The 23,620-nt window shown below is 40.8% G+C and overlaps 8 protein-coding genes and 1 non-coding gene across 9 annotated transcripts; 5 read left to right on the top strand and 4 right to left on the bottom strand.

Annotated features, from left to right (window-relative positions):
* Window positions 1-2,020: 2,020 nt before the first annotated feature.
* On the top strand, window positions 2,021-2,895 carry VCUG_01343 (uncharacterized protein; the record flags this gene model as incomplete). Its single annotated transcript, XM_008076170.1, has 1 exon — window positions 2,021-2,895. One exon carries the CDS (start codon window positions 2,021-2,023, stop codon window positions 2,840-2,842), a length of 822 nt encoding a protein of 273 aa, XP_008074361.1. The 3' UTR covers window positions 2,843-2,895.
* A 1,645-nt stretch (window positions 2,896-4,540) lies between these two features.
* On the bottom strand, window positions 4,541-5,465 carry VCUG_01342 (small GTP-binding protein domain; the record flags this gene model as incomplete). Its single annotated transcript, XM_008076169.1, has 1 exon — window positions 4,541-5,465. One exon carries the CDS (start codon window positions 5,463-5,465, stop codon window positions 4,788-4,790), a length of 678 nt encoding a protein of 225 aa, XP_008074360.1. The 3' UTR covers window positions 4,541-4,787.
* Window positions 5,466-5,540: 75 nt separating this feature from the next.
* VCUG_02810 lies at window positions 5,541-5,624 on the top strand. Its single transcript has one exon. It is a non-coding gene; the product is annotated as a tRNA-Leu (tRNA).
* A 193-nt stretch (window positions 5,625-5,817) lies between these two features.
* Window positions 5,818-6,966, top strand: VCUG_01341 (uncharacterized protein). Its single transcript, XM_008076168.1, has one exon. It carries the CDS (start codon window positions 5,835-5,837, stop codon window positions 6,363-6,365), a length of 531 nt encoding a protein of 176 aa, XP_008074359.1. The 5' UTR covers window positions 5,818-5,834; the 3' UTR covers window positions 6,366-6,966.
* Window positions 6,431-9,797, bottom strand: VCUG_01340 (uncharacterized protein). The gene has a single exon (XM_008076158.1). The coding sequence runs from the start codon at window positions 9,478-9,480 to the stop codon at window positions 6,670-6,672; it is 2,811 nt and encodes a 936-aa protein (XP_008074349.1). The 5' UTR covers window positions 9,481-9,797; the 3' UTR covers window positions 6,431-6,669.
* Window positions 9,798-12,236: 2,439 nt separating this feature from the next.
* Window positions 12,237-16,666, top strand: VCUG_01339 (uncharacterized protein). The gene has a single exon (XM_008076167.1). It carries the CDS (start codon window positions 12,274-12,276, stop codon window positions 14,737-14,739), a length of 2,466 nt encoding a protein of 821 aa, XP_008074358.1. The 5' UTR covers window positions 12,237-12,273; the 3' UTR covers window positions 14,740-16,666.
* VCUG_01338 (uncharacterized protein) lies at window positions 15,627-16,726 on the bottom strand (the record flags this gene model as incomplete). Its single annotated transcript, XM_008076166.1, has 1 exon — window positions 15,627-16,726. A coding segment is annotated over one exon (865 nt), but the record flags the coding sequence as incomplete, so codon positions are not given.
* A 1,159-nt stretch (window positions 16,727-17,885) lies between these two features.
* Window positions 17,886-21,716, top strand: VCUG_01337 (uncharacterized protein; the record flags this gene model as incomplete). Its single annotated transcript, XM_008076165.1, has 1 exon — window positions 17,886-21,716. The coding sequence occupies one exon, from the start codon at window positions 17,886-17,888 to the stop codon at window positions 21,711-21,713; it is 3,828 nt and encodes a 1,275-aa protein (XP_008074356.1). The 3' UTR covers window positions 21,714-21,716.
* Window positions 21,717-21,845: 129 nt separating this feature from the next.
* Window positions 21,846-23,620, bottom strand: VCUG_01336 (uncharacterized protein; the record flags this gene model as incomplete). Its single annotated transcript, XM_008076164.1, has 1 exon — window positions 21,846-23,620. A coding segment is annotated over one exon (1,453 nt), but the record flags the coding sequence as incomplete, so codon positions are not given.

Below are 23,620 nucleotides of genomic sequence, written 5' to 3'. Positions count from 1 at the left end.
TGCACATGGACCGCACTTTTACCAACCTTTGTTTGTGGATCAATAGCTCTACAAAGCGAAAAAATGTTTCAACCGCTAAGCAAATCGCTAGCTGCCCTATGACGAGAAGGAAATATTAAAAAAACATACTCTGAAAAGTATGTGTGAAGAAAAAGACATTTTCTAAAAAATATTCGGGGTGCACTGTTTTGATGGCACGCTTTGAAAATAGAACTGATCGTAAAAAAGAATGAGTTGGGGAATAAGCGGTTTGGAGAAGAATTGGTAAAATTTGAGTTTGTATAGAAATAATATGAGCATGACCTTGGTGAACCAAGCTTGTATGTCTGATTTAGAACTGTTGAGCAAATCACAAATATACGGTAAGGTATATGTTACCGCTGATTAGGCAAGATAATTCATCAAATGCTAATATAGGAGGTGGTACGATAAATGCTTGGTATTTTGCAGGTGCACGCGGTAAATCGTTATGCCCACGTAGGTTACCCAAACTTATTTACGAAATGTTCTACGATAGGTGATATTGCTGGGTCATTTGATCAATATCATCCCTTTTAACACACAATTTATCATTTAGCAGATGCAAGCTGTTAAATGATACGGGCTGCCATCCATTTCATCAGGTCCTAGTTGTTTTTGAAGATTCGGTCTGTCCATTAAAGTGCGCTTGTTCATTTTCTTGTATCACACACGGCCATCTGCACGTCTAATCAAAAGTATTAGCGTACAGCACGTGCTCCCTATCTAACAAAACCGGTTTCCATTTCTTTGTCCAATCCCAAAAATCTTTTTTTAGAGAACAATTTATCGCGGTGTGTTTTAAGAAACACCATAAGCTATAAGCAGGAAATTGAGAGATAATTTACAGTTTTGAGGAAAATTGGAAATACAAAAAAAGGAGAAGTTCATGTGGAAGAAAGCAATTAGTACGTACGAATACTTTGCCGTTTATCGGTGTGCTTTGTGCATGCATTGTTGCTGGCTGGATATCGCATTTGTACCGGGAAAAGGGTGCAAAGTTGCAGTTCTCTTTATAAAGAATAAAAAATTTTAGAATAAGGCAGAAATAGAGCAGCTGCTATCACAGGACTGCCGGTCGTACGTTTTGAGTACGTAACACGGAGAGCACCAAATGACACACATCGTGCTATACGTACATAGAATACGAGGCGCAGTGCAATCATATGGCGATTACCATGTGCAATTTATTATTGTGCAGCGTAAAACCGTGAAACAAAGCAATTGCAAACGTAATTAGATAAAATACATGATTGCACAACTGCTACTCATAAAAATTGCTCTTGTGGTTAAAAACGGACTGTTAGACCGCGCAGAAATGACAAATTGATTAGCAAATTCATTTTATCGTGATATCGATTTAATTGTGCTCTGGCGGCAAATAACACATGGAACTGCGAGAAACGGTGCAATAAATTTAAACACGTATAATTGGTCACAGAAACATTGGAGTAATTAACAAACAGAAAAGGGAAGAAATGCAACAGAAGATATGACGTTCAGCAGCAATGCATGTACACGGTATTTACGCAGATCATTGGTGGCCAGCGCTCTGCCACCTTTTGATAAGGCCAGAGAATATTTGCGCAGCATCCTGTGGGAACGAATAAACACGTTTTTGAGGAAGGAAGTGATCTTTTAGAACACGGTTGCATCCCGATCATCAGATTAAACTGAATTTATCAAACGCATTTTCGTACACAGTCGATCATTGCTGCACCAAAGTTCGCCATCACTGATCACAAACAGTGTAAATCAGCCAAAATGGTTTTCAAATGTCAAAGAGGCAAATGATCAGTTTATATGTAGGGCAAATCACCATTTTAAAGAACTATCCGTGCTCAATAAGGAAATGGCCTGAATTGGTATATTTACAATAAGTAAAAGGCTATTTACAAATTTAAATAGTAAAGAACTGAGCGGTTGCCGCTCAGTATTCGGAATCACAGCACGCACATTCGTGCAAGTAATAACATTATAATTTAAATGTGACGTTTTGCTGATGTTTATGATTGCAATTTTTTTGATAAGGAAAGATTTAAATAAAAAAAAGAAAACCGAATCTATGTTGCATCCTAGAGTGGAAAAAATGAAAATTGGGGAGAAAAGCGGAGAATATGAGTGTGAGAAGAAAAGGGGAGTAATACGCACAGAAGTATCAACTGGTGCCCATGAAAACAACCCAAAATACCTGTACAAGCAGAACGATTTGAGTGGTAAGGATAGGAATGGCAGCATTGATTATGTACACGCCTTATCGGTAGATACTGAAAAGAGTTGCGAGAACAGCCGCCTGCGCGCGGCTACGGACGGTACCGACTTGCAGCACAGAAATATGCGCTTGCACATCGCTTTGAACGGCAAAAAGAATGGAAACTGTGAGAATAGACGTGAATATGCCTTTTTAGGCAATAATGGAAACTACCAGGCGAGTAATCGCGTAAGTGTTGCGATGTACAAGAGCGAGAGAAACGGTGTGCCTGGTAGGGAACCGCCCAGACATTCAAGATATGAAAAAATGCCGGTAAATCGTTTTCTGAAGCCGTATCTGGGCAAGCTGGAATTCATCGCTCCGCATAGAAAGAGCTTTACATTCACAAACGTAAAATTCTATGATAAAGAAAAGAAAATGCACATTGATAAATATGGAAGGAATGAACCGTGTATAAAACATGGCAGCGGTCCTCCTTTGCCAAACGAAAGATTCGGCAAAGTAAATGCCACAATAAATTCGTACGATCGAACACATCACGCAAACCGCAGCTTTATTATTCAGGAAGCGGCACAAGCGCTGTTAATTTTGAAGTACAACCACGAAAAATAACAATCACCTGTGATCAGCAGACAAAAAATAAAAAATTGTTCAGCTATGTCAAGCAATACGTGTGATACGATTGCGGTATGGAACAGTGTTCCGAAGCAGCGTAAATTCTATCTTTGTTTCCGGTACATCCTCACTGAAGAATGCACCAACTTGTCCTTCATCTACTACCGCTCAAACGTTAGAATAAAACACGGTGCGTGATTGTGCACCTTTTCTGTTGAGATGGCAGATACATCCGGTTCGTTTATCGTTCTGCACGTCTTTTTGCCGATATCAACATTTTTTAATTTTGGCTATCTTCCAAGTGCACGACTTTTCATCAACAATTTTTCTTATGATCTAAGAACAGCGCTATTTCCGTTCATGAAACGGAAGAAAGCTGCGCTACCTATGAAATGGTATTTTCTTCCGTTAATATGTCATATATCGGTTTATTCACCGTTTTGGCACTTTGGCATGAGTTAAAGAATTATTTTCTGGCCGTAATCACGTAATTTTGATGCTGCATGGTGTTTGAGAGCGTGTCAGAAAGAATGAGCTGAAAAACAATTCTCTTCTTTTTATTTTGTGCCGAGTAGGAATAAAAACTCTTGATTTTCTAGCTGTCTAATCAACTGTCAAGCCGTCTTTTTATTTATATGAATGGTTTTTCGGTGCCGTAGGATCTTCTTCGGCCTCGCTGCTAAACATGGAGCAACATCGGTTGCTCTGCAGTTTCCAGGCATGGTGTGCAAATAACTGATAGAACATTTCATTGCTGAATTCGTACCGCCAGTGCTGTTTCTTCAAATATTCTGTCCCAATTTTTTTGCGATCACATCACTTCTTCTCAATGATAAGCAGATAACAGCACAAATGACGTTTCCTGCTAAAATAGAACACGAATGCGATCCTTAAACTACGTATTGACCGGCGTACCTCAGATATTAACGGAATATTACGCAGCAAATTTAGAGTGGCAGTGAATTAAAAATGTTCACAGCAATTCTGTTCATCATTGACGGGCAGTGTTCCGATGAAATACGCCATGGTGCACTCCGTTTCCTAACCGGGACCAATGAGACACAATCTGCACACCCGTAGGATTAGTGACGGTCAGCACACCGCTATTCCACTGAAGCGGCACTCCTACCCAGTGACAGTCGCAATGCCGTGTGGTGCCCAGATCAACAAAACATTCCTCGTGTGATTCGGCAATCAGTCCGTTTGGCGTTGCTCAAAGCATCTTTAAACGCATTGCCCAGAGATTATGAACGGACTGCATTCGTTCTACGGGCACGAACCAATGGCAGAACTGTCTGGCACGCTGGACGAGAAGAATCGTGTGCAAATGAACGAATGGATAATTTACTGCTAATGAGCCCTTTTAGGGACGTTCTGGAAGTGGTAAATGGACATCGTTGCGGTTTATGAGTGCAAATCCTTTCGTTATTGCACGTGTGCTTGTTCCACAGCGCTCGTCAGCAAATTATGTGCTCAGCGAAATGCGCGTTGCTTCAGTGCAGAACGGGTGAACGGTAAGATAATCGTGCTCATCCGTGTTAAGCGGAGAGGGCACTCTGGCGCTTTTACCACATCACATCGAGTTGCCAACAGGTAAACCGAGTTTCATCAGCACCTACCGTTTGATACGTGCTACATTTCGGCAGGGCTCTCCCAGGATGGGTTGAAAACGAAGAAAACACGTTCTAACACATCCTTGAAAATCAAATGCTGCCACGCTACTTTACTAAAATGTAATTGCCACCAGCTCGGAGCATCTTCGGTTTGATGCAGCAACGGCCCTTTCACAACGAGCATGTTTGCTATCGTGGACACGGTCCATACATGCAAATCACCATTCCTCGCTTTCTCCAGAGGTACGCCACTTTGCAGCCACTGCCACGAGCAACCTCTTGGACAATTGCACCCGTTATTTTGGTGCACTCACACCCACAGATCATCATCACAGAATTTCTTTAGCAAGATTCAACTTGGCAACACTCACCAGCCAGTCCATTCCTTCCTCCAACCCAACACCCATTTTTCCGCTAACACCGCAGCACTTTACCTCCCCATCACACACTTCACGTCCAACCCTCCCAACAATCTTTCGTCCGCGCTCCCAGTCAATGTCCATTTTGTTGCCATACATCAGCACAGGATAGCCGGCAAGCGTTTCTCGGATTTTATTAAACTCACCTGCAAAGTCACGTGCATCGAACAGGTCGAACACAAAGATTACGCCATCCGTGTCCTCATAAAAATTTGACCAGTACTTTCTGAGTGCTTCTTGGCCGCCTATGTCGAGCAGGGTCAGGTTTGCTCCCTTGTACACGTTCCTGTAAATTGTGTATCCGAATGTTGGCGATGATGTGGCGCTTATCCGTAGGAGGCTGTTTATTATGGTGGTCTTTCCCGAGTTGTCAAGGCCTACCACTATGAATTTGAGGTCGTTATTTTTCTTTTTGATCTGCTTGACGAGATGGTTGAAGGACATGGGGGAAGAATTGGTTGTGCCACTAAAACTGCTCTGTGCAAATGACTTATTTATAAAATGTTTTTTGACAGTGCACTGCTTAAATTTACGAATGTTTATACATCGTACATTTATAACGATGTTTCGCTTGCGGCAGCCGTGCATGGGATGCGCGGCCTTGATCTATTAGGAGGTTGCACAACTCATCGCTATAAGATTCGCTAGAAGAGGCGGGCGCAAGGTAACGTGGCCGAGTGGTTAAGGCGGCAGACTTAAGATCTGCTCATCCGTAGGATGGCGTGGGTTCGAACCCCATCGTTACCATGTGTTTTATGAGAGCAGTGTGCGAGTGGGCTGAGCAGACGAAGCAAAGGGTGCGTTTCATCCCACTTGTTGTTTGCGTGTGCACCGTGGTGCCGTGCATCTTCTTCTCGTTTCGTTCTTACTCCCATTCTGCAGCAGAGGCTGTCACAATTTGTTGTTCTATACCGAGAAATGGAACAACCCCGACCAGAATTTTGTCTTCAGTGCACCATGACAGAAAAACACACCAAAATCACACCTGCTATCGTCAAGGAAACCCGCAAAAAACGCCTCAAGCAGCTGATAAACAAACTCCACGATCTGAAAAACGATAAGTACCTACGAATCAACCATTTGGGAAAGATTGAGTGTAGGCTGTGCTACACCACGCATACCAACGAGTCATCGTACATTGTGCACCGGTCGAGCATGCGCCACCAACTGCTGGCAGAAAAGCAGTTCAAAAGGGATCGAATGCTAAACAACCAGCCAGAATACAGAATGTACAGTGTTGGAGATGGTGATTATCAGGGATACCTTGTCAAAATAAGGACGAAATACGATGTTGCGTACAAAATTGTGAAGGCGCTGGAGCAGAATGTTGAGCCTGTAAATCAAAATTACAATTACTTGGTGTTCAAAGTGAAGGGGCACGATAACATCGGACTACGAGTACACGCAAGCGAGGATTACAGGATTACAAAGCATTTTGATGGTCACAATTTCAAATTGCAGATTCTATGCAAGAGAAGGGACGATTAACACGAGAAAGGAAGCCGGTAAAAAGTTGGCGTACTAAATCGCTTGAACAAATCAGCAGGTACTTTTCGCACCGAAAAGATTTACTTAAACAACCGTTGACAGAGCCCCATCAGCAGGTATCATCGTGCTGCTCGGTGCACTCATCCTACGTAAACATCAAAGCTACCACCTCGCACACCAAAATTAAACGAAATATTCTTCCTAAGCAGCATCACATGCGCTGTCAGGCCAATTCATGAGCGAATATGCCTGGCCGTGATGTACGTGTCACGGAGAGACTCATCCACTGCTGCAGAACTCACAATCACTGTTCGGTACTTCGTACGTTTTTCACTTTCAATTCAAGTCCCATCATTGACATGCACTGCTTGGCACGGAATAGAACACAGTCGTAGCTTCTTTTTATTTCTGTGCTCATTTCTACGGTCAGCAGGTAATCAAGCATCTCTTTCACGTACATCACGTGTGTTTCTTCGATGAAATCGTTGTTCAACACTCGGTTAAGATAAAACTCGAGTATAATTCGGTGAGTCGTACTGTCAGACTCGCCTTCCTTCAATTCTGAAACGAACTTAAGCTGATGCAGGATGTCGTACTTTTTATCGGACAGAAAAATACTGAGAAGCTCGTTTTTGCACCCTGTGCCTTCCAAAAAACGGTACGCTGCCACGTGATAAGTTATCTTTCGATAAAATTTCTTTAAATTAAACGTAAACTGATTGATGTGGGGGATTAAACTGTTCAAGACGTACGGAACGTTGAGAATGTCAGCGCCGCGCTTCTTATCAAGGCTTCTTGCAAGTTTGCAAAGTGTATGCTTGTATTTGTTGTACTTGCTGTTAACATAATCGTTAAGTGCCTGTTCCATTAAACAATTTTCATCTTCACTCCGGATCGAATGCCCTTGCTTTCCATGCTCATCCACCACAACACTACCATGATCGTGTGAGTTTCTTTGCTCTTCTCCATCAGCCGTGTTATTGAGCACAAAATCGTCTTCATAGAACACTTTGCTACTAAAAATCATTACCAGGGTTTTTAAACTGTTCATGGTGCTCATTGATGGCAGGTGATTCAGCAGATAATCAAAGACCTTGGTGCTTTGTTCCCTACGCCGAAAGAAGTAGGAGAAATACTTCGTATGAAAAGGCTTCGCTATGATCGCACTTATTTCGTATTGTTCCTCTTTACGCATCCTCGAACAAAGCTTTTCGCCAAGATCTCCTTCGTAGCCGGTACAACACAATTCATCCAGCAACCTCTGCTCCTCTGTGCTAAGTCTTTTCGTTCTAAGTGTGTGTAAAATATAATCTATCGGTTCTATACTTAAATTGTGGAATCTTCTGGTCTGACCGCAGATAAAAGATAGAAATGGACACGGCAAATGGCTTATTTTGTTCTTTCCAGATGGCAAATCATCATCTAGCTGCACATGTTCGTTGTTGAGAGACATTTTTGTTTTCAATCTCTTGGTCAGTCCATCCGTGTCAGGACCAGAACTACCATATTTGCTTATTTCTGTGTCCGAATCGGAATCACCAAGCCCGAATGCATTATCTTTTACTTCATTTCTACATTCCTGAGACACACTCATGATCAACTCCCTTACCTGCGCATTACCCAAACAGCTTTCATTATTTTTGCCCGTCACAGAAGAATTCACCAAGTCAATAACATCACGTGATATTTTGTTCGTACCAGAAATCATCAACACGTAAAAATACCTTTGCTGTTCAAGAAAAGACACCAATTGGCAGATACCAGCATTTGAATGTCTTGCCAGAAAGAATACCAAGCAATCCAAACAGACGTTATCAACCAACATCAACGAATTTTCGTATGAGAGGTTGACTTTGCAACGTAAGAACAGTTTGAAAAGCATTACATTGATATTATCGATGGTTTGTCCGTTCACATATGCTTTTATTTTGCTCTGGAGCGAGTGGTAATGCTTACTCTGCAGAATTTCGTTTACAACCAGTTCTTCAATCGTGAACAGCTTTGGGATGAGAAAGCTGTCTCTCACACTAGCTATAAAAAATGGCACGGTGTGCTTGTCAAGCTTCAAAGTGTTTAGTTCAATCTGCGATAGATTTTCTATGAGCACCTTTACGTGCTTGGCAACTGTCTCTCTCCTAATTTTGTTGCCAGGTTTACCATTGATGATCACCTTTTCATCCCTCATGCCAACCATACTGTTATACTCTTCGTTGCGGTTGTTGCACATGTGATCTGCCGTACCAAGCATTCTATCCAAGTTTGACGTGTTCACGCTTGTATCCAAGCTAATCGCTGCTTCACAGCCTGGTAGGTTCTCTTCATCGTTTTCTTTTTCTGAACATACCATCGAACACCGATCTAGATTTGTGCAGCCTGGTAGGTTCTCTTCATCGTTTTCTTTTTCCGAACATACCATCGAACACCGATCTAGATTTGTGCAGCCTGGTAGGTTCTCTTCATCGTTTTCTTTTTCTGAAAATTTGGCAATAAACTCAGAAGTGTCTTCAATGCTGCACAAATCTAGATTGGTGTCCGATGATACTCCATTTGCGTTCGGAATCGCTGCGAGGCCGTCCCACTGGTTCAGATGCTCTGACATCGCTTCTATCATTCTTAATCTCATGTGACTTGAGAGTCCGTAAGTCCACAACGGTAGTTCATCCAATGCCATCAACTCGTCCATCCGGTTTAACAGGTTGGCCTCAAAGTAACGGATGACCGGTTGAATCGCCGGTAACTCCAAATCAAGTTTGCCTACAACTGCCGTGTGGCACAGCAACTCCTTCAAACTCATCAAACTGGTCTCTTTGTACCGAATGGTGATGTTTCCCACCTCTTTATACAGTCTGAACAGCAAAGAATGATCCTTGTCCAACACGTTGCTAACCACATCTAGCGACTCAATGCTTCCGCTGGTTAACTTTCTCTTAATGGTGTTATAGTAGCACTCACTGTCATCCGCCATCTCCAAGTTTTTGCTTCCTATTTCAGCACCAAAGGGTGGGAATTGTTGTTGAAAATCATCTGAGAAGCGGTGCGATTCGCTGTGAGCGTTCAGAGATCTGATGAACAAAATAAATGTTTGCGCCATTTGTATTTTACAACGCCTTTGCATCGTTTTGTTCTAACGGCTCGCTGTATCATCCAGAACCAAACGGTGCAAATGCGCTTATCGCTACCAAGAAAATGTTCTTTTTCATTTTTGTGAGTACCGTAGGAAAAGGATTGTGTGCATGGTGCAGCCCGGTGTATTGCAGGTTTTGGACACTTGTTGCGTTATTACCTGTCCTTTCTTGTTGGAGCAGAATTGAATTTGTCGCCTACATCATATTGGTAGTATAGCACGTTTGATTGCTCTTGACCATAGACCCAGCCAAGAGAATACTTCATAGTGGTGTCGCATACAACATGATTAGCGCACGAAGATGGCACAGATCTTATTTTACGACCTAAGGCTTACGCTCTACATTCTTTATTGAGAAGGTCTTACCACTCCGCTTACGTCGTTAATTTTTTACGTTCATTCGAGCCATATAGATCATAACGATGTATTTGCTGGGTCTAGCGCTTCTTTCCATGCAGTATTTGCTTTATTTCGGTGCTATTGCGCAATTTTAGTGGAATTGAAATGCATTCTCAATGGAATATGAACAGTAATTAATCAGCTTGGTAGAAAATTTTATTGTTTAGGGAAGGTACCTTGTCCGTAATTGGCATGAAATGGTGACAAGCCAGCTAATTGCACCGTTTTACGGGTCTGTAGATTTTCCTGTCTCTCATCATCGATCAAAACCGAATTTTCTGGTAAGCTTTCGTATGATTGCACCGCAAAAGGTAAATAGTGTGCGTAATTTGTTCTTGAATTGGCAGGATATCAAAGAGTACTGAGGTAATGGCATCATTTCTGCAAGTAAACTCGATCATAAACATAGAAAATTTGAAACAAACGAGCATTTTTGTTCTTTTTGCTAACTTTGCCATGCTAGTATGATGTGGTAGAAACTTAGCCTAGAACCATTGACAGCATCGAAAGATTTTAGTGACAAAAAACTTTAAGCACCGGTGTAACTACTAGTGCACCAACAGTGCTAAGTATGATTGGCACACCGTTCAACAATACATTAATTTTAAGGTAAGTATTTCTGCCAACCTAGATTATTAGTCTAAGTTACGCAAATTATGAGCAGATGCACACTAAACTACCGCTAGTACACATTTTATGGTATAACGGTTAAACAGTACTTATAGTGTGGCTAATACATGCAGCAGGTACATTGCTGCTTTATATTTATTACGAACCTGCGTAATCGGGCCTTAGGTGTGAGAATAATTGTTAAAATTTTTGAAAATGCATCAGTGCTAATTTTGGAAATATAACAAAATACTAGTAAAAAAATTTAGATCGTTGCAAGAAAGTAAGGAAAAATTATAACTACGGATTTATACATCGAACAATATTTATTTTCTTCAAATAACACATCGTTGCTGTAAAGTAAACCTAAGTTCTCAACTTTACCACTCCGGCAAGGATTGACAGAATAAACATCTGCACAATAACAGCAAATGCTGCACCGTGTGTTCTGCGTGTTATATTCAGAACATAGTTCTAATATTTTTACTGAAACCAATTTACTTATCTTCCCGTATTACCATTATGTACGCCTGTTTGTGTCAAATTGTTCTACAAAAATTTTGGTCATTGCTCACCGACCAATTTGACAGGTTGCATTTTGTGCCACCGAGGCTTTCTTTGCAGCAATACTGTACGCTTTCTGACGTAAGAGACAGCACTTTTAAGAAATGATTTTAACAACAAGTCATTCATACGCCACAATTACACAAAACAGGATATTTCGTAAAAATAATCGTGAGCCATTCATTTCACACGTTCTCGTACAGGAATATACTTATTTAGAGTGCACATTATTACCTATCTATCGCATTTATTGATATGCTCCGTTTATAACTTATTACCTGCCAGCTATCAGATAGCTAGCTTGTTTGTAGGATCAAAATTTCGTGATAAAACAATTGCCATTTTAGGCGATCTGCGGTGGGATCAAAAATAAATGAAAGTGTGCCATTCCTTTTTTTGACTATTTGCTGGATCAGTTCGTTGCTAAATCGCACGATAGCAATCGTATAAACCAAGAGTAACCAATTTTTGGCGTGTTTCAAGATGACACATGTCAGTACTTTGAAATGCTTTACATCCAAAGCAGAACCTTTACACCGTTTTCTTCGTTAGTCCTGCCTATCCGGTGTTAAGAAAAATGTTCCACGGCTTCTTCGTTAGTGAACAGCCCTATATTATTGAAACATAAATATCACGGCGTAAACAACACAAATGCTCATCGCGCGGAAGTAAATGATATCGAGGTCTCTTGCCGTACATCAACGAAACAGCGTGATGAAAACAGCAAGTAAGAAAGAAACATATTAGTTTACTAATAAAATTCCATATTACTCGCAGTATATTCGTAACTTCCTTATCTATCATATTCCATTCTTTATTCGGTCCGACAAATAACGCAACGAGTTGAGCGATGAAATTCCTAATATCTTTGCTGAAACACATAATATACCGCCTAACGTAAGTATTTTATCAGCAATTCTGCGGCAATGCCATCAAAACATGGTCTCCGCTCTAAAATAATATGACATATATGGACATACCATAATTGAAAAAGATTAGAAAACTTATTGAAGTAAACGCGAAGAGAACACTGCCAAACCACCAATATGGTGTGTATGCCCTTCAAGAGCACGTTGTATGTTACAAATGCACATATCTCTTGTAAAACATTGTTTTAGCTGCGATGGCCGTCAAAATACCTTTTGCCCCTACTTCTCGTTTGTTTCAGATTTGCATTTTATTTATATAAATATTCACCAAAACAAATAACCCATGGTAGATTCGCAGCTCAACGAGTCGCAATTCGTTCGCCGAGTTGCAAAAATACAGGAGTCGATATCGATGCCGCTTTTGACAATTTTAGGCAAAAAATTAGAAGTGGAAGATTTTGGGTCAAATAGCGCGCTCTTCATTTATCTACTCAACTACGAATTTCCTGAGACGTTGCTCTTAATAACGAAGGACATGTGTTATGCGGTCACGAGCACGAAGAAAAAAGAAATTCTTGAAAGCATGCAATGCGCGAAACTCAGGGTGTATGAGAGGATGAAGGATGGGAGCAGCGACAGCTTCATAAGGAACGAGCTGATCAAGATCACGGATAGCGTGCTTTTGAGCGAGAAGAACAGTTTGCACGGCCACTTTTGTTCCACATACATAGGTGCCTTTAAAACGGTTGATTTTGAGATGGGAAATCTCTTCATTCAGAAAGAGGAAGAGGAGATCGAGTATGTTGAGTGTGCAGCCCTGTTTGTCACGTACCTGATGGAAGAGGCAATCAAAATGATCAGAAAGGGTGAGGTGTGTGTGGAAAGCAAACTAGAAAGACACCTGGACACTCCTAACAAACCATTTGATCTCAAGCTGTCACAAGTTGAATTTACGTACAGCCCGCGTATTGTGAGGGACGAAGATGCAGTAACAATCAGCATCGGTGTGCGCTACCAGTCCTACTGTGCAGAAATACAGCGTGTTCTGTTCTATGATGCGGACTATCTAGAAATTTATCGGAGGAGAAACGAAAAAATACGGAACCGAAAATTCGAGAACCTCAAGTCTCTCGGGCTTTTGCAGCGCGAAGGATTGCGTAAGGACGAGGATGGTACGTTTGTGATGAAAACAGATCACGAGAACTACACGATCATTGATGTTGTGAAGTGCACTGATGGCAAATTTGAGGTGCTTACCGATGATATAACATGGCGTGAGAGCGAGAAGAAAAATTTTGTTGCCGAAGACTTTCTTATCGAGCGGGAGAAGACCAACATAGAGAAGAAGAGACTGAGCAGACAGAAGGCGCTCGAAAAAGAGATTGAAATCAACGAACACCAAAAAGAACTTATGGATAAGCTAAATGATGAAATGGTAAGGTATTACTCCGACATGGAAACAACTGAACCATTGGAAACGATGTCCAAGAAATTGGTGGCGTATGAGAAGGAAAGCCAGTTGCCAAGGAAGAACAAGCTTGTGATTGACAGGAGAAATTTTAGCATTTTGATACCCATAAATGGATATATGGTGCCGTTTCATATCGAATACGTTAAAAATTGCAGTTTGAACGGAAACGACCTGCGAGTGAACTTTAGAGAGGGCGAAATCATTAAAAGCATCACCTATAGGAGCAAGACGGCTAATTCGCTGTATAATGAGATCGGCGATGCGAAGAAAGAATATGTAGAGAGGCGCGAGACGAGTAATGTAGGCGAACAGGGAACGCTGTGTGAGATAAAGGGAAGAAGGCATATTTTGGGCGACGTCAAGATTAAGACAGAGGTACGTACGCAAAAAAAGAGCAGGGCAGGCAACTTGGAGCTACACGAAAACGGATTCAGATTTGGCGATACAACCATTTTGTTCAATAATATCGAGCATTTGTTCTACCAACAAGGCGATGTGTATCTTTTGCATTTTAAGCTGGCCCTCCCGATCATATTTAACGGCAAGAAGGCCTACAACGTGCAGTTCTTCAAGGAAGTTGTGGAGAATATGAGCATCGATATCATGAAGCTGCATCCTTCGCAGAAGGAACGCCTTGAAGAGGAACAGGAAAAGATACGCCTCGAGATGATCAAGGCTGAATACGACAACTTCATAAAGAACGTGGAGAACAACAGCAATTTGCGGATAGATCGTGTCAGTAAGGATGTGTACTTCGAGGGAGTGCCGTACAGACAGAACGTGCAGATACGGCCAAGCAGCACGTGCCTGGTCAATCTTCTCGAGCCGCCATTTCTTATTGTAGATTTTGAGAAGATGGAGGTAGCAAATTTTGAGAGAGTCAACTACGTATCGCGATCATTCGATCTCACATTTATCTTCAAGGACAAGACATTCATCACGATCACATCCGTTGACTCGCGGTCCATGGATTACCTGCGTGAGTTCATCGACAGTCGAAATATCTGTTTCATCCAGACAGCACAGAATATCAACTGGAACAATCTGCTGAAAACCATAAAGGAAGATCCTTTTACGTTCTACAACGATGGTGGCTGGTCTGCCCTGCAGCCCATGAGGGAAGACAACGATCAAGAAGAGTCAAGCGCAAGCACGTTAAGCAGTCCAAGTAGCGTGTCGGAAGCAACGATGAGCGATACGGAGGGGGAGGACGAGAGCCTCGAGGAAGAGGTAATTGAGGAGGATGACGATGATGACATTGTTGACTTAAATGACATTGACAGCGAAGACGAAAGCGAGGAGGATGATGAGCAGTGGAATAAAAAGCGAAGGATATGATAAGAGTTGGTGAAGTAAATTATAAGTATACTGTCCATGTTTATGGCCCCTGCTATTTTTTTATAACGTTTCTTCTCGTAGCTGCACTTGAGAGCCTTCTTAGAATCCTTACGCAGAAAAGAGGCGGCAGTATTTGGTTTGGCATCGCTAACTTGCTTTAAGATCTGAAATGGTCGATTGGACGGGTTAGTATGCACCTCGTTTCTGGAGTTGGAGATCGAACCCGCTGTGAGAAGATAGTTCGATCAGTACATGCTTGGCAGAGAACTGCAAATAGGTCGCAACGATAAATAAGCAATAATGCAAAGTTTTATGTCTCCTCGTTGTCTTACGTGAGAGTTGCGCGTATGTCTTTGCTGAAGCAAGTTTGGTGGAGCTGTGCAACCTCTCCGTGTAGTACAAGGCCGAAGGGGCCGTTCAAAGATAGGGAGGTGCCAGTTCCTCGTAGCGGGTGTTAAAAGACAGGCTCTACCAGAGGTTTAAATCCATTGGGAGCAGTCCTAAGATATGTGCTGGCGCTAACCACGAACATTGGTATCTCTCAAGGAGTGGTGTTGTCAGCCATTCTATGGTTGTACAAACAGGCTGCAGGGGCCGATAGCCAAGGGCTCAGCTTGTGCAGGTTTTCAGGAAGCACGTTTTACGGAATAGGTGTGTGCGGGGCAAGTGGTACATTAAGCCATCGTCAAAACAAAAATTAATTGCCTTTTAGCACAAACGGTGAAAGTTTACCTCCAATACCAGCGTGGATGTACCGGTTGTTGCTCCTGGAAAGTAAAGACCGATAGCCTCGATGGGTGAGCCAAGAAATGGCTTACAGGTTCACCGCTATCGATGAGAAGAAGTAGTGCTTAGATATTGATGCACGGCAGGTGATGTATTAGGTAGGAAGGTTTAATAAAACTCTTTCACGCTGAAGAATCATAAAACAACGAGAACTGATACAAACCGTGAATCTCCGTCTCCAAACGGAGAAATAATAGTTTGATCTACTGTAACGATCTGCTCGTTCACAAACGGACCAGCACGGCCGAGAGCAAGCGAGCACGCTTCACGATAAAGAGAGCAAAAGATGCCTAAGCATTTCTTTACTTAAAATACCCGTAAAGCGATCCAAATTGCTCATAGAGGCGGATCGTACAGTGTCAAATCGCTGTTACTCTTATTAATACATTCTTTGGAACAGTCAACCGCATTAAATTCGTTCACCAGCTCAGAGTGGTACAAGGAGCTTCCAGTTAAACAGTCGGTGATGCTTTTGAAGAGCGTCTTGTAGTTGCTGTTGTTGAACGACCCGTGCACCAGGTCAATGTTACTTTTGAACACACTGGAATACACCCACCGTGTCGTTGCCGGCCACACCTGCGAGCTAAACTGCAACGATGATTCCAAGTAACCACGGTCTCTTTCAAGCACATCCCTGCATACCCTCGTATGCTCCATCCTATTTTTGCAGATGTTCAGCCTGATCTTGAGCACACCAAAATCAGGATATTCATTCTCGTTCGGCATGTAGCCCTCTTTTGACGAGTCATAGGGATCAAAGGCATTTATATTAAACACCGATTTGTTGAAGAGGTTCAGAGCGTATATTCCCTCAATTATGAGCACCTCTGGAGAATTATTGCACACCATCGTTGGACCAGATGATTTTCTGCTCACGAACGAGTACTGGTACGTTGGTATGAACTTCTCTCCGTCGTGTATTGCGCGCAGCACACCGTGCACCTTGTCCCAATCAACCGATCCAGGATTATCAAAGTCGTACTTTGTTACGTCCGACCCAGTGAATGATTTGAAGTAGCCGTCCATGTGGAGTATGAACGTGGGAACATGTCCCTTCAGAGATGCGTACAGGTTGTTCGCAAAGGTGGTCTTGCCGGATGTACTTGCACCGTGTATCGCTATCACCTTTATGCGGTTGTTCAGTCGATGTCTTACCACGTAAGCAACGTCATCAGCAACTGCGTTTTTCTTTTCTTTCATACAGAGGGTCTGCAAAAAATGCAACGGTGCTTAATAAAGGTACTTTGTTTGTTTGATCTAATATGATTGCTTGCGGCAGATCAGGCTGTTTTATGTTTTTTTACGGTCCTGGGATATTCACGATGTACCAAACAGTTTTTTACTCATTCTGCCGAGCAACTAATCAAAATTTTTTAATATAATCATCCCGGTCACAGAACCAAACAGAATTTGTTTGCTTTCGTTTGTAACGCTTTAATTGAATTACACAACGAATGTGAACACTTTTCTGTGCAAGGAGTACGAATCAAGCAAAAGTAAACTAAGCTAAATGATCGAATGTTGGATTGAACAGTGCATTTAACTGTCTTGCAAACATTTATGTGCCAAATTCTCTTCATAACTCATTGAACAGTTAATTTGAACATTAAACGGGTCGAAACGGTATTATGAAGCGTTTAGCGATTTGTTGGCACTAAACGGCGTATGAACGGAGAATATCACACATAAAATGTGTTAAGTGATGTACAAACCATAAGAACAAGTTAAGATATTTTCATGTGATGAGTAATTTAGACTGTCTGTTCTCCTGCGGTCGGTATATGACATGCGAGCAAAGCGGTATAGCGAATTTGGTACAACAAGGTGCAATGAAGTGTTAACGGGCACAAATTACGGTTCATTCTCTATAAAAGTATGTGGCATGCCATGCATCTCCGTAGGACATTAACTTTTCTAGGAATAAATTAGGTACTCAAATGTGACGTGCACTGCACACATAAATTAAAATAATTAATTAACCCTAGCAATAATGAAGTGCTTCGGCTACTTGTCCCGTAATTACCCGCTATTAAAAGGTACTGTGGCTTAGCAAAAAAATACCAAGCGTAGAACTGTGATTCCGATACTTAAATACCATACGAATAAAATACTATTATAAGAATTGTTTTAATGAAAGTCTTACGTGTGAATGATGATATCAGCACCATCGCGAATTTGTTTTTACGTGTTAGTAAATTTGTTGGCGCTATTTAATACGACTAACCGTTTCGTTCGAGTGGTGCTTATAAATTCTAAATTATCAACAACTGTCGTTTAACGTGATAACATTCTCAGCGTAGCAGGAGTGGTGTTCGTGCTATCGTGTTTATTTTTTAATTGGTAAAACTCTGCTTATCAAAATGACTATCAAACATTCTGAAACAAAATGCGTTTCATTTCATCATTTATATAGATTTCGCTTCGTCCACCTCACCCTTATGTCGGATTTTATTGCTACACAACTGAAAAAGGTTGAGCCATACCTCAAGAAATTAGGTTTGGAGGCGGACGCACAGAATTTTACAGGAAACGTGATTAACATCATAAAGACCAAAAAGAAGTACAATATAGTATTTATGGACGTGTTGCATAGCATTATAACGCACAATCAGTGCACAGAATACGACGAAGTTTTAGATCTTTACTATTCGTTGAAGCCTTCTATGCTGGTTATAAAGGCGCTGAGCACAACGCTGTATATGCTGCCCTTTCTGAACAACGAGCAGCTGAAGAAGCTCTTTGTGTTCAACCTGGCGATATGCAACAGAAAGCACGAAAGAGAGGTGGCAACAATCGCACAGGCAACGACAATACAGATGATTACAACAATAAGGGACGAGAGAACGGATGATTTACCGGCTATCATCGATCTGTTGGACGAAAAAAATGTTTTCAACCTGAAACTTCTGAAAGAAGTGATTGCATACATCGACAAGCCGGTCAACTTACGTTTTGAAAGCGATGATTGGGACTATAAGAAAGAGGCTATGAGCCTTATCGATGAAAGGAACAAGTTTAAAGTTGATATAGACTATTTTATGATGTACTACGATAAAAACGAGGAGATAATACTTTCGGCATTCTTGGGGTGCAACAGACACAGTATCAACAAGAACGGCCAAACGATACAGAACATGGATGACCAGGTGGTAAAACTGAACCAGCACATTCTCAAAGACAATGATGACGTTATAAAATTGCTTGAGCCGTGCATCAAAAACATCACCTTTGCGAACTCGCCGATAAACACCTTGCGATTCATTTTCATTTACACGGTGTGCCAGAAATACCGCGCGAACACCACCAATTACGTTGAGCTGCTTGCCGAGAAGTACGAAAAAAGTTGCTATGATACGTATGTGGTGAGTATTGTTGGAGTTGTGATCAAGAGCTGTTTGCTGGATAGCCAAAAGAAGAACAAAATTGATTTTAAGCGGTTCAACGAAAACGTAGGCGGTAGCTATGCAAGCGACCTGACCAATGAAGGCAGATATGAGAATGTAAAACTTGATGGTGGAAACGAAGCAGATAATGCCGAAGAGGGATGTTCACTTGCATCATTGGATATAGAACACGATCACAACAAGAGTGACGATGAGGAGAATACCGAGGAGTGGCACGAGGATTATGAAATAGATGCTGCAGAAACTTTGACCCAGGACAATGAGGAAAACAAAGTATCTGGTGACATATGCCTGGGACAGAACAAAAATGATGATGATGTCGCACTGATAAATCCGCTACTCCTCTTTTTCGTCAAAGCATTTCCCAAAGAAACGATTGATCTCATATCGCCCCTACAATTGAACACCTCATGGCCAATCGTGATAAACAACCTGTCGGATGCGCATGTTCTTGCTTTGTTCACGAAGCACATCGTTGATCTTTCGAACTTCATACTCTACAATAACCGGTTTGTCAAGGAGATGTACTTTGCTACCTTTAAAAACCTGTGTGAAAGTGATTTCCGCAACATCCTGTTCAAACTGGAACTGTACGAATGTGAAAGCGTAGTTTTGGAATATTACCGCAAAAATGATAACGAGGATGTCATCGTGGATTACCTAACGAGGCGTTTACAGCCGGCAGGCGAGTCATTGGATCTGACCGCTCAAAAGTGCTTGAAAAGTGACTACACAGAAAGAAGTGACGATGAAGCAGATTCTGCCAATGAAAACAATTCCTCTGTCTCAATAGACAATAATAACCTCATTCTTAAGATTGTTTATCAACTGATCAAGATAAAAGTGTTTAAGAATCTCGATTTCATTTTCACATGCCTGGCAAACAGCACTAACAACTCCTTGAAACTCAAAATACTGGGCATCATCTCCAAAAAAGAGCAGAGCACCCGTCTTATAAAATCTATCTTCGGTGTTGCAATGGATAAGAACATCAACTTGGCATTAGCAGCATTAGAACTGATACGAAGCGTCGAACTCAATGATACGACGTACTTATATTCGCTGATCACATTGATAAATGATGAAAGACTCGATGTGTATGATACGGCCATATCTATCCTGTTCAGCGTTCTGAACGGACGAATGGTGGAGGGCGATCTTGCGGACGAGTGCATCGGCGAGGTAGTTAATAGGATGGAAAGACTATGCTTCAGAAAGGAATATAACGGTTTTGAAAACAGAAATGATTCCGAAGTTGGTGAAGATGCCGTCCACAATAATTTGAATGTCTTAAGCGCCGCTCAAAACGTTAATGGCTCGGACAATAATGAGAATAACAGCAATTATCTTACAAATGACGGAGAATCATGTGTTGAAGATGGTGCAAAGACAAGTAATGTGCAAAAAATAGTATCAAGAACCTTTGTGCGGAAAGATTTGGTTGACAGCCACCAAATTTATGAGAAGTTCTTACTCTCATCATATCTGACTCCGAACATGCTCTCGCCTCGCCAAGAAAAATCTGTCAAATTTACTTTTTCCGAACTTACCAACTTCATTTATCTTCACCAGAGTACAAACCTTAGCGACTCATTTTTTGTTTTTCTGTCCGAACTTTTTTTGAAATGTGCATTTATATGTGAAAACGTGATCAATTTTATGCTTGAATATAGAAAAACAAGTTATGTGCTGTTCGTATGTTACTTACGAATGGTTAGAGAGGTTGGCATGGGTTACAAGGATCAGGTGTATGAAAAAATGCTCAAGCTTTTTTTCAATTTCCTCAACTCCAATGAGACTGACGCTACGAACGACTTTTCAAACATTCACATCGATACGCCAGGCATTTCACAGTCTATCGATGCGCAACCAAGTAGTGTGATGGAGCAGCCCACGAAACTGCACCATAACGTGGAAAACGACCGAGTGACGGAGTTCTCAATTGCAGGGATCAAGATCAAAAAGAGCGAGATAACAGATCTCCTTCACTCACTCTCTCGCTTCCGTAACTACGAGGTTCTTCAGATTACAAAGACTCTTCCGCAGGACATCGTGTTGCCGTTCTATATGGACTGGCTCCCAGATCCTAAAATTATAGAAGTAATAAACGATGGCTCGCAATTCAGCACAGAGTGTTTGAACAAATTAATGAAGATAAAAATGAACTGGGAGGAAAAAGCAGGTATCCTACAAAATTTGAGGATTGAGGAAGACAATCTGGAGACATTCATCGAAAACAGCACAGAAGTAATGATAGAGGGATTTGATAGTTTGGAAAGCGAGCGATTTATGTCCAGCATTGCGTGCCATAGCTCTATGTACGGCGAAAATAACACTGTGAACCTCAACATATCACATGAGATACCAAGCAAACGATGTGACAGAGAAAGGGAGAAAATAATTATCTGCTATCTCACCAAATACTACGAAATTTTGAGGAAACACAAAAAATTAGATAGTAAATCGTTACAAGTCTTCTATCACCTTTCGAAAGTGAAGAAAAGCAACATAAACGTATCGTTCCATGCCTACAAATATCTTTTCGAAATCAAACCAGACTATTTGTGCACGAGAATAAAGGAAGCAATATGCGAATATTTAGTGGATTTGATAAAATATGAACATTTGTTCAACAGGTGCAAAAGAGATGAGATCATGTATATTTTGGATAAAATGGATAGAGAAACAACACTGATGGTCGGTAAAAGCATTATAGAGCTATTGAAGTGCAAGGATTTAGAGGTAATAGAAAAAGTATATTGTGTGCTGAAAAGCATATATTAAAAGTTTTGATTTTTTATGAATAAGTAATTGTCCAAAACGCTTTGCTTAGATTATTGCGGCTAGCATATTTCGTATTTACTTCATAATTGGACAACCAAATTTATGGAGAAATAAATAAAAGTATTTTGGTGAGGAGAAGATTTTATTTATACATTCTGTCTTCAGACAAATAAAAAATAGTATAGTAAATACTGTAAGGGGCAATCAGAAATAGTATGTTTTATCGTACCATAATTATATGTGGATTAGTGGAAAAGTATCGCTTAAAGCACATATTTATAAAATTAACGTAGTGCTTTTCCTAGAACATGTCAAAAACTATGTTGCGGTGTACAGCTATGAACACTCTATACCCAAAAATATATAATTGTAATTGCAACTTACTTATATATTAACCGTGCCATTTCTGTTTTTATGATGAATAATAAACTTCGCCGTTTACTTCAATTACCGTTTAATTAACTACTATGAAAGACACGCTGTTCTTCTTTGCATCAAAATTTAATTTTTTCAACGCTATAATCAACTTATCTGCGTATTTAACGTAAATGCTTAACCTAACTTCTGATACACGGAAATAAAATGCTCGAACCATTTTTTTATGCTCAACACTCAGTAATGAGTGACTTATATCAAGTTTTTCGATCTGCCTAAGCTTAGCAATGTACTTAAAAATATCTGAATTATTGATGATAAAAGCCATCAGTCTTAGCTCTTTGCATTGCGAACGCACTCTTTTGTGGTGGGTAACAAGCACTTGGCTTTTCTTACAACCAACTACGTACATAATCTCAATTGAGCTATTTCTTTCCAAAATCTTTGAGATATCGATAGACACATCAGTAACATGCAATGTCAGGAGTTTAAGATTACCGGCCCTAAACACGTGTTTTTTGAAAAGAGAGTAGTTCTGAGGACATATATCGATCATCAAAGATGTTAGATTAACATGAAGTGATAGATCTAACATAGTACAATATATACTGTTCTCCAATTCAGGCAAATAATTGCTTGAAGAGTTTCTTTCAACAGGGAATTGGCACACTTGAGACATTTCCTCGTTATGAATGGGCTCGCACGCCACACATATAATGTTGATAGAGGTCAGGCTGCGTAGTTTGCTTATATCAAACCGGGAACCGTTGCACAATGCGTTTTTACGGAACATAAGCTCGTTCAAATTAGCCATTTGCTCACTATTAAATATCCGATCTAGTAACTCGACATCAACAGTGCACTCTGTAAATCTTAGTTTTGTAATCTGCATTTGTTCAAGAAGATCATAAAATCCCTTATTTTGTAAGCTTAGTCCAATGCAAATAAAACTTTCTAAACTTACTTTGGGTATATCAGAAATGGTAGTTTCTACAGGCTCGGTGTATGTGATTTCTACTCTTTCGAGTACAATCTTGTTCACAAGTTTAGATTCACAGATCTGACGAATTGTCGGTAAATTAATTTTCATTTCAATGAACTTGATTTTGAGTTTCCGATCAATAGAATCATCCGGATTCGGCAGAACAATAGTCCAATCTTCCTTAACCAATACGATACATTCCAAATGAGGACATTCTCTGAGAAATTCACCAAGAATTATTTGTGTAGATGATGGACCATGCTCGTCCTTTTCAAACCTCAATGTTGTTATATAACGCTTATATTGCCGTGAACTATAAGTGTTGATAGACACCTCATCATCCCACATAAGAGATTGATGCACTGACTCGGAGCATCTTTTCAGATAGACGAATTCACTCTTCTCAATAAAGCGGTTATAGACAAGCTTAGTAAGTTTCTTGCCAATTTCGTCGTTCATAGAAAATATTCGGGCTATCACAGTTTCAGACTCAATTATTTTAGGAAGTAAGAGAGTTTCAAGATTCACAAACCCGCCTATAACCCTAAGA

The sequence above is a fragment of the Vavraia culicis genome (assembly GCF_000192795.1).
Source record: "Vavraia culicis subsp. floridensis unplaced genomic scaffold supercont1.20, whole genome shotgun sequence".
Taxonomy (NCBI): Eukaryota; Fungi; Microsporidia; family Pleistophoridae; genus Vavraia; species Vavraia culicis.
Note: the sequence above shows the minus strand (reverse complement) of the source record. Positions and strands in the feature narration are given on the sequence as shown.

What these genes read in the sequence shown, in the direction of transcription:
- VCUG_01341 (XM_008076168.1), top strand. Translation starts at nt 5,835, where the DNA reads ATGACAGAAAAACACACCAAAATCACACCTGCTATCGTCAAGGAAACC.
- VCUG_01340 (XM_008076158.1), bottom strand. Translation starts at nt 9,480, where the DNA reads ATGCAAAGGCGTTGTAAAATACAAATGGCGCAAACATTTATTTTGTTC.
- VCUG_01339 (XM_008076167.1), top strand. Translation starts at nt 12,274, where the DNA reads ATGGTAGATTCGCAGCTCAACGAGTCGCAATTCGTTCGCCGAGTTGCA.